General features: G+C 37.3%; 1 protein-coding gene across 2 annotated transcripts; it reads right to left on the reverse strand.

Moving 5' to 3' along the window:
• Nucleotides 1-2491: 2491 nt before the first annotated feature.
• LOC128687430 (complement C1q tumor necrosis factor-related protein 3) lies at nt 2492-10844 on the reverse strand. 2 transcript variants are annotated; one of them, XM_053774905.2, is made up of 4 exons: nt 10320-10844; nt 8722-9031; nt 5427-5530; nt 2492-4951 (listed from the first exon to the last, which is right to left on the reverse strand). In XM_053774905.2, the coding sequence occupies exons 2-4, from the start codon at nt 9028-9030 to the stop codon at nt 4756-4758; spliced, it is 609 nt and encodes a 202-aa protein (XP_053630880.1). In that variant the 5' UTR covers nt 9031; nt 10320-10844; the 3' UTR covers nt 2492-4755. The 2 variants fall into 2 exon arrangements, with proteins under 2 accessions (XP_053630880.1, XP_053630879.1); XM_053774904.2 differs by having other exon boundaries at nt 5427-5533.
• Nucleotides 10845-10884: the final 40 nt, after the last annotated feature.

Here is a 10884-nt window from a genome sequence, read left to right on the forward strand (position 1 = left end):
AAAAATACAAATTGAAATGGTACTTGCAATTGCACTAGAGTCTGGTATAGGTTGTTGACAAGATCAGGAGTATAACTAGTCTTCAAGTTATGTCCTAGAATTTGTATTGATAAAGCCACTGGATGGCGAAACGTCTACAATAAAGATACCCAGATGTTGCACATGTGTCTTAATCTCAACTAGATTTAAATTGACAAAATATAATTCACAATTAATGTACCAAAATAATAATAGTAAAAAATAACAAGGGTAATGTCTTGGTTATAATATGATAGTAAGAGGGTAGACAGGTACACAGGTACAAAGGATAATATAAAGGTTGGAGTTGAATATACAAATTGAAAATTTGGCAACAAAATGTTATGGGAAGTATAAAATAATGTTTAATGTACAAAAGTAAAATTGACTGGTAGTAACTATGGTGTTTAATAAAATTTTAGTAAGTAATAATGATTACAAAAAAGTGAAAAAGTAATGTTTATTTCATTCAATATTGCACTGGTAGTTATACTAGAGGTTATATGGCAGCACAAGGTAATTAAGAGTACTCTAAGATAGTAAATGTGGTATTAAGACAGGTAAAGGTAATTAGACAAGTAATGGTTATTAAATGTCAAAAATGTTAAGAGTAAATTGAAATTATAGTAAAAATGATAATTATTAATTTTAGTAAGTAATATCAATTGATAGTATTTAAAAAAAATATGAGGTAATAATATGGACAGAGAAAGTATCAATTCAGCTAATGTTTAAGCAGACAATAGTAAATAAGAAAATTACATAAGGTGACATGCTTACTAGTAAAATCACAAAATGAGGTAGTTGATTATTTAATTACTAAGAGATTGTACAATGAAATTTGAACAATAATGGAGCAAAACATTCACTACACTACGTAGGCTTTTAGGTTGGACATTGTTTAGTTATTCTCTGTAAGATTAGTACCCCTGAGAAATCGTGATAGATCATTCTCGTTCGTTATTGTGTACAGTTGACCTACATTTGTTTTCCTAACAAGAATTTTCCCATCTCGTGTGAAGCATTGGTGTATTGTGTCATTATTCTCCCGCTTAAGTTTTCTGACTCTATAAAGGAGGTTCTGACGTTTTTTGGTAAGACACTCGTTTATGTATACCTCTTTCTTTACTTTAATAGATGCAATAATTAAGTCTTTTTTCCTGTCATGTGAGTGGAATCTAAGCATAACACTTTTTCTACCATGGGATCCTAGTAACCTGGCTTCTTTTATTTCTGACTCTGGTACAATAACACTTGTTTGGTCCTTTATGATCTGCAGAGTAATTTCTTTACTGTTTGTTTGGTTCATATCACTGGGAAAAAGTGGACTGTTAACTATTACTGCGTCCGATAGTTTATCTTGCTCGGTTTTATCTTCTTGGAGAGCAAAGTAGTCACTGAACTGGTTATCTAAGTTGTTCTTCCATTCTTTTACTGCTTCTTCAACCTTTGTATTAAGAGATATTTTATTTGTTGGGTATGGCTATCTATGACTGCTTGGATGGTCTTGTCACAGTTAGTCATTCCTGGTGTTGATAACTTTTGTTCAAGACTGAGGATTTTGTTCTCGAGTTGTGTCATCCTGGTGTCTTGTTTTGTTAGCGTCTCTCGAAGATTCATATTTTCAATAACTAAGTTGGAGATGCATGTTTTTAGGGTATCTGGATCGTTGGTCATACCTGAGAGAGTTCTTGGTAGGTTGAATCCGGGGAAGAGAGGGGAGGATGGGCTGGTGGCAGCCATGTTTGTTGTTATTGTTGTGGTGTCGCCTTGAGTGGTGGTGAGTGGGGTGGTTGCTGGGCCGGCGTCCTCCTGGCTACACTTGTTGAATAGTTGATTTTTCGGTGTTTTCTTGCTGGCCTTGGTGCTGTTTCCTCTTAGATTGCGCCTCATAATACTACAGGAATTGTTGTAAAGAAGAAGTTGTAGTTATACAAAGCTTAGGGTTACGTTGTTCGGCTGGCAGCGGGGTGTTGCTTTCGGTTTGTGGGCAGTCTTCCTTTGATCTCTATTATTTTCGCTTCAGTTGTTTTACTCTGTCTTCAACATTCAGCATATCCAACTGCTGTAATTCATCCTGGCCTACATGTTCTCTTGGTCCCAGCCCCAGGATGAATCTTACGATTTTGTTCTGGGTGATTTGCAGTCTATCTTTCAGTTTTTTTGTCAAGGCAGAGTACCAAGAAGAGCAAGCGTAATCGAGGGAGTCACAGTTCTGTGACCTACTGTGATTAAGTCCCACTTATCTCACTCAAATTACTTGCATGTAATACCCTGTAAACCTCATGCAGGCAATTTTCTCGCATAATAATTCATAGGTATACAGTATAACCTCTGTATTCGGAATTAATTGGCTCCTGAGAGTGTTCTGAATGTTGAATTTTCTCAATATTGGATCAAGACGTGTTCCATTTTCGTGTTTTGAAATAACTTCTTTTTTTTTTTTTTTAATTCAGTGGTGGCTCTTACAGCTTTCCTTTTAGGTTTTCTTCACTATTCTTATTCGGAGTCACGATCACTTATTTTCAAGAATAAAACAAAAATAACACACTTATACAAAAAATAACAATTGAATCACAAGAGCTCAAAAAGCATGTGTCGGTTCGAAAATAATGACATTTGTGAATATTGGTACTTTGCTCTTCTCGATTTTTTTTCTGAATGTTGAATTTTACGAAAAAAGGTGCATCTGAATACAGAGGTCACTGTAGCGTTTTGCCTTGATGCTGGTGAGGGGCTCTTGATCCAAAGAACTGGACTTAACGTACCCTTGCTTAGATTGAATTTGAATACCTCCCATTTCACAGGTGCTATATGACCCCAACGGTTTAGTGCTTTCCTATAATTAAAATATCACATTCGTGAATGGAATCAATTGTCACTTTAGTATTTAGGTCCCCTACCACAATTACTCTCTCACTTGGTTTAAAACTCCCTAAACACTCACTTAATACCTCCCAAAATCTCTCTCTCTCTCTCTACACCTTTCTTTTTCAGGTGCATAAATACTTAATATAATCCACTTTTTTGCAACCGACCTTTGTTTTAATCCACACAATCCTTGAATTTTTACATTTATATTTCCTCTTTTCCTGCCAAAACTGATCCTTCAACATTATTGCTACTCCTTCCTTAATTTTAACTCTCAGATACCCATGACCTTATCCCATCTATTTCTCCCCACTGATACTCTCCTACCCCCTTCGGCTTTGTTTCGCTTAGAGCCAGGACATCCATCTTCTTTTCATTCAAAATACTGACAATAATCTCTTATATATCATTTACAGTAATTCCACGCACATTCAAACATCCCAGCTTTATAAAGTTTCTTCTTATATTTAGTAATTTATAATACAGAAGGGGTTACTAACCTCTTGCTCCTGGCATTTTAGTCGTCTTTTACGACACGCCTGGCTTACGGAAGATAAATAATATACATCTGCATAAGCATACATACAAGAAATACATATACAGATATGCATACTTACACACACAAATACATACACAGATGTATACATATGAAAGTGCACAAACGTTCAGGAATTCATACGTATAAATATAAACACACGTAAACATATTTTTATACTTTGCTGCATTAGAATTTTCTGATAACCTTCCACTGTTACTTTTGCCTGCACTTAGGTAGAGGAGGCTGGGTTTACAGAATACGGGAATACCTTTCATGAATGGCGAAGCGACCGAAATACACCTTGTTACAATTTTGTGTTTGCAGTTGCTTACATATTTACGTGGAAGATCGTGACTTATTTTGTCTCAAGTGATCTCACTCGTGATTTACACCAGTAATATTCAACAAATGTTGTATTTCACCTTTTTTTTCAGAAAATATAAAAAAATATATTACATTGCTTACATGAGAAAATTTTAAACTATGTATTTAATTCAAATTTATATTAGGTAAATCTTTATTTAGCTTAGGCAGAAAATTGTGACACAGAAATGCTTGTATAGCAAGACAAGTTATGTGACATGTTAAACAATGTAGCTCTTCAAGAACAGTAATTGACATATTTTACATGACTGCCAAAACAGCAAAAAAAAGGTGGAAATTGTTTTACCAATTAACAATTTAAAAATCTGTTTCGATATTTTGTGAGGTAATCCTAGTAGTAAAATGTGAAACCATAAACAACCTTTTCCGCTGCTCTATTCTACTCCACTCCTTCCCTTCCCATTTCTTGTTAGTGATCTTACGTCTTTGTAAAGCAAAGCACTACATAAGCAGCTGTAACTTGGGGCTCAATACTAAGCAAAAGCATTCACTACAACATTATGAATATAAAAACGATGCTGTTTTTTCAGTTGATATTTCGCAAACATACTCGTATGTTCCCATGGACCATTCATATAAAATGCTTTAAAAATATTTACATACATATACACTATAGGGTTGTCAGGGAAGGAAAATACTCAAGAACTCCAGGGAGGCATCTCTAAATTTTCCCTGAAGTACGATTATTGTCTCCCAGGCTGAGGTTCTCCAGTTACCACCACAGGTGCTACTTCTTTTCTTCGCCGACTACTTTTTCATGCAATGAATTTTTGTTATAAGTGAAAACATAACAGGCATTTCAATATTTTTACTGGATGTGCGCGTCTCACACCACTGTGACGAATATGATTAACAGAGAAGACAGTGTTGGAGGTTCCTGATAAGCTTAGGGAAGATGATGTAATCCATAAGATCTTCAGGGCTGAAGGTTGAAGCGTGGCGCCTCAGAGGACCTTAAAGCCGGTGAAGGTGGTGTAGGCCCTGGTGGAGGTGGCGTCGTACAGTCGCCCTTCCTCTAGCTGCAGATAAACACTGTCGCCAGCGTTGAGGTAGAGGACAGCACTCTGGCTGCCCATCTGATACCCTGTGGCATCACCGTAGGCGTTCACCACCTCTGCCCCGTTGTGCCTCAGGCTCACCCTTTTGTATATTAAACAGAATCAGGAACATCAGCTGTGAATTATTGCTCTATCGTATTGCTGTATGACCCTTCCGGGTTTAGCGCTTAGTTCTTATAATAATAATAATAATAATAATAATAATAATAATAATAATAATAATAAATACTCTGTTGCATATGCTAATTACATTGCGGAAACAAAAGTCAGCTATTTCCTGCATTTTCCCTGCAATATTTTTTACCCTTCGAAATCCACCCCATACTTAGCACATTCCTCTCATGACTTACTTTCACTCCAGCCAAACTTTCTTCCAGCCATCATTTTAATTCATTCATTCACTTTCACTTGTTTTACCCTTGGTCATTCTTATAGTACTCCACCTTAATCTTACTCTACTTACCAGTAAATAATGATCTGATTTGGCAGTTCCTCCTCTAAAAATATATATACATGCAGGAGAAAAAGGATAGAAGGTTGACTAAATAACAGCTCACCTGAAGTGTGTGTTGTGGTCAGACATAGCGGCGAAGGTGAAGAAGTAGACACCTGTTGTGGGGGCGAGGAACTCACTGGTGGCGGTGTTCCAGCCAGTACCAACCTGCTGCACCACTCCAGGGCAAAATACCACCATTACATTAGCCAGCACCAGGACAAAGTAGTAGCAGCAAGAAACTGACCAGACACTCAAACACATCACCCTTCAAGGGAGGGGTGCCCACATATTGGCCAAGGGCTCTTTATCCAAGGCGTTGGAATTCTAACCTTTAAATCAAACATGATTACTGTTCATTTCCCAGGCGCTGTATGATCCCTATGTTTTTAGCGCTTCCCCGTGAAGATAATATATTAATAAGCAAAGAGGTTAACTCCAAGGCTCTAGGAAGCAAGGAAGACACGTACTTGAGAATTAAACGAGACAGAGTTCACTATATCAGTGTAAGAAAAGAACCAGAAAGAAAAAAGACGGAAATGAACTTTGAAAAAATAAAATAATGGGCAAAATAAATGTGAATGGCAAAATAAAAAACTCAAGAATGACTACAAATTAAATAGAGAAAATGTGTGAAATGATAAATATAAAGTTTCAAGGTGTGTTGAGAAGAGAATATGTCAGATGAAGCCAAGTGAAATTACCAGGATCTAGTATAAGTGTAAACCATTAAAACATTAGATAGTGAGAAAAAGAACAATAGTATTTGATAAGACATCACCTTGAGATTTAAAATAATGTGCAGAAGTTCTAAGTTATCTATTCTGGGGATGTCATTACTAAAATATCAACCGGCAGATAAATGAAAAATATCATACGTTGTGTCGATATATATATATATATATATATATATATATATATATATATATATATATATATATATATATATATATATATATATATATATAATATATATATTTTTTTTTTTTTTTCAACAAGTCGGCCGTCTCCCACCGAGGCAGGGTGACCCAAAAAAGAAAGAAAATCCCCAAAAAGAAAATACTTTCATCATCATTCAACACTTTCACCACACTCGCACATTATCACTGTTTTTGCAGAGGTGCTCAGAATACAACAGTCTAGAAGCTTAAACATATAAAGATACACAACATATCCCTCCAAACTGCCAATATCCCAAACCCCTCCTTTAAAGTGCAGGCATTGTACTTCCCATTTCCAGGACTCAAGTCCGACTATATGAAAATAACCGGTTTCCCTGAATCCCTTCACTAAATATTACCCTGCTCACACTCCAACAGATCGTCAGGTCCCAAGTACCATTCGTCTCCATTCACTCCTATCTAACACGCTCACGCACGCTTGCTGGAAGTCCAAGCCCCTTACCCACAAAACCTCCTTTACCCCCTCTCTCCAACCCTTTCGAGGACGACCCCTACCCCGCCTTCCTTCCCCTATAGATTTATATGCTTTCCATGTCATTCTACTGTGATCCATTCTCTCTAAATGACCAAACCACCTCAACAACCCCTCTTCTGCCCTCTGACTAATACTTTTATTAACTCCACACCTTCTCCTAATTTCCACACTCCGAATTTTCTGCATAATATTTACACCACACATTGCCCTTAAACAGGACATCTCCACTGCCTCCAACCGCCTCCTCGCTGCTGTGTGTGTGTGTGTGTGTGTGTGTGTGTGTGTGTGTGTGTGTGTGTGTGTGTGTGTGTGTGTGTGTGTGTGTGTGTGTGTGTGTGTGTGTGTGTGTAGCATTAAAGATTTTTAAACTTACTGACAAACATTCCTTAAAAGTGAAGAGGCGTTAGAGAAAAGCGAGTAATATTCTTAATACAATAAAAGCCTAGTGTCAAGCAGTTGTTTCCGATCATCAAAATTATGTATATCAAATCTATTAAAGCAATAACACCCACATAAATTATTTAATAAAAAAAATGGATGGGCGGACTGCATTTATTCTTTGAAAATCTGCCGATAGAATTCCATTTGAAAGATTAATCTGGAAACTGCAAAATACAGGAGGAAGAATAAGCAAATTATTACAGTGGATGAAAGATTTGCTGTTTCAGAGCAAAATACGTACGAAGCAATAAGAACAAAAATGTTGTGGCGGGAAATTTTCACCAGTGGGATACTGCTAGACTTGTTTCTAATTTATAAAGTAAAAAAAAATTGTACATGTCTTGAAATTACTCAAAAATTCTACGTAAAACAATAATAAAATTACAACAATTCCCAACGATAATAGTTTTTTTTTTTGCACAAGTACATGTACAAGGTATACAGATCCAGCTGACATCAATGACACTACTATATAGAAAGCCCCTTGTTATGCAGAGTATTTCGGGCACATTAGGTAATTTTTTTCCCAGGATGCGACCCACACCACACAGGGACAACAGGTATCTTTCGGAAACCCGTCCTAATGTTTTCCTGCCGTACCGGGGGATCAATTCCGGACATCAGTGTTTGGGCTGAGTGCGCTAGTGATCAAGCTATGAGACACCACAAGACTTATATAGGGCAAATGGAGTGACAGATGGATGCTGGAATTTAATCTAAGTGCCACATAGTAGAAATAGGATAAGACAATAACAAGCTATACCAAGAAAATATATTTTGTTCTACAACATCTAAAACCTGGGTCAGGAAAAGGCATCTTTGAGTAATGATAAATTACACATCACCACCAGACGATCACATACATGCAGCAGCGAGAAACTTGTGTTAAGCTGATTAACTTTCACCTGAATGATGGGACGATAGTGAAAACTATTTACAAGATCCTTTAGACCAAAGATGCTGTAGATAGTGTCTAGAAGACTTGTAGGAGAAATATCAAATCCAAAGACATGTTACCAAAAATAAGAAATGTGAATTATGAAAAAAATACTGAAAATGGAAAAAAACAGAGACGCAAATTCAGTATAATGTGATCTTCTGCCGACGTTTCGCATTATACTACCTTCGTGTCTTTTCCATTATGTCTTTATTTTGTACCATTTCTTGGCATAGACTGAAAACGTTTGGACTGTCCTCGCTAGTGAATGAGAGGAAACATTAAACACAAACTGTATTACACCATTCTATTATAGGAAAAAAAGTAAGAACAAGAGACACCAATTATAAACTAAAAAAAGTAATACTGAAATGATTATATAAACTATGTCTTCAAATATAGTAGGAGATTGGAAACTTACAGAAAATAACGAACGTAAAATAGAATTTTCAATACTTCTTTTGTTGAATGTCCCAGATGGGTTTAGAGCTTTATATAAATTAAAAATCTACACCTATAGCTACAAATAAGTAATACCACAGACCTGTGTGACTCCTTCAGCGAAGACGATCTTGCTCCCTGCTGTAGTGAAGGGTGAGGCACGGCGAGCAGTGAAGGCCTCGGTGACCTCATTGCTCACAGGAATGTATGGGGTAATGTAGGGATAGTAGCCGGTGGGATAGACGGTCCCCGTCCCTCCCAGTGTGTGGCCATACACACCAGGAGTGTTTGTCCACGTCTTCTGCAAGGAGTCTCCTCCCTGCCTGACGACTCCGGTGATGAGTTTCTCCCTGTGTTCAACTGAAGCAGTAGTCAGGCTCACCACCACAGCTATCAATGTAAAGCTCTTCATCCTACAAGGAAACCGATGTGAAAACATCAGCAGTAAATTTCACATCTTAAGAACATGATTAAAAAAAAAAAAGCCAGCTCAAAAGCTAAAGGAGAACTGAGCGTTGAAAAATTACAAATAAAATGGCAGTAGAAATCTGATTACTAGAACATTTGATGCCAGCAATAACCGCTATAACTGGTTAAATGTGGTCAGTTCTTGAATATGTATGTCAACCTGTGTTCGCCTTTACTGGGCAGTTTACATACACTGAAAGGTGTATATCTCAGTGTATGTACACCAAGAGGTATATACCTTATAAATGGTATATAGTACGGACAAGTTGATGAGGAAGATACATGTGCAACAATATAGTTATCTTTATTGACGAAAAGTTTCCCCTGGGCTGAGGGCTGCATCAGTAGAACACAATGATGAGTTCTAATATTGGAGACAGTGGACGAAGTATTTCTTTCAGCAAGGCTAAGGGACAGATTACCTCATACTACTTCTCCAATTAGTCTATCTTAAGATTGTAGTAATTCATCTCAGTATTCGACTGCTAAAGCCTGCTGTTTCACCAGTAAACATACCTAGTGTAGCACGTGGGTCACACTCATCATGAGGTGTATATCTCTCAGTATACGTTTACTCAAGAGGTGTATATCTCATTGTATGTACACCAAGAGGTGTATATCTCATTGTATGTACACCAAGAGATGTATATCTCATTGTATGTACACCAAGAGGTGTATATCTCATTGTATGTACACCAAGAGATGTATATCTCATTGTATGTACACCAAGAGGTGTATAGCTCTTAATTATTTTTATTATTATAATAAAAAACTAAGCACTAAACCCACCAGGGTCATAGAAGTATATCTCTTAATGTATTCTCCGAGGCACTGCTGGGGGGTGTTGGTAGTATTGAAGTGTTTACATCACTGGAGGGCGAGTCACGCGCACTCACTGACCCGAGGTATTATTTTACATGATACATTCTGACTACCATTTTTTTTTTTTTTTGGGGGGGGGGGTAATATTTACCATCCAAGAAAATTGCACAATAACTATTTTTTCCGGACTATGGACAGATTGCTTATGTTATAGAAATGGAAATAAATTCTTCATTTAAGGTCAATATTAGCGCAAAACTCACATTACTATGACTGCAACAGTTCCAAACTAACCCACAAATTGTAAATGAAAACCGGACGACATTTAAGTCTGTCCTGAAATATTATTTAATCGCTAAATGTCGTTCGATTTTCGTGTCAGATTATTAGATTAGTTATAAATTAACTTACCTTTCCAGAAGTGTAGATGTGTGCCTGCTTACTGAGGGTGTAGCTGTGTTCCTGCTTACTGAGGGTATAGATGTGTTCCTGCTTACTGAGGGTATAGATGTGTTCCTGCTTACTGAGGGTATAGATGTGTTCCTGCTTACTGAGGGTGTAGATGTGTTCCTGCTTACTGAGGGTGTAGATGTGTTCCTGCTTACTGAGGGTATAGATGTGTTCCTGCTTACTGAGGGTATAGATGTGTTCCTGCTTACTGAGGGTGTAGATGTGTTCCTGCTTACTGAGGGTATAGATGTGTTCCTGCTTACTGAGGGTATAGATGTGTTCCTGCTTACTGAGGGTATAGATGTGTTCCTGCTTACTGAGGGTGTAGATGTGTGCCTGATTACTGAGGGTGTAGATGTGTTCCTGCTTACTGAGGGTGTAGATGTGTTCCTGCTTACTGAGGGTATAGATGTGTTCCTGCTTACTGAGGGTATAGATGTGTTCCTGCTTACTGAGGGTGTAGATGTGTGCCTGCGTACTGAAGGATCAGCAGTATACTACATAGCATGGTGTCACCTGTCCCAGT

This window comes from Cherax quadricarinatus, chromosome 40, assembly GCF_038502225.1.
Source record: "Cherax quadricarinatus isolate ZL_2023a chromosome 40, ASM3850222v1, whole genome shotgun sequence".
Lineage (NCBI taxonomy): Eukaryota > Metazoa > Arthropoda > Malacostraca > Decapoda > Parastacidae > Cherax > Cherax quadricarinatus.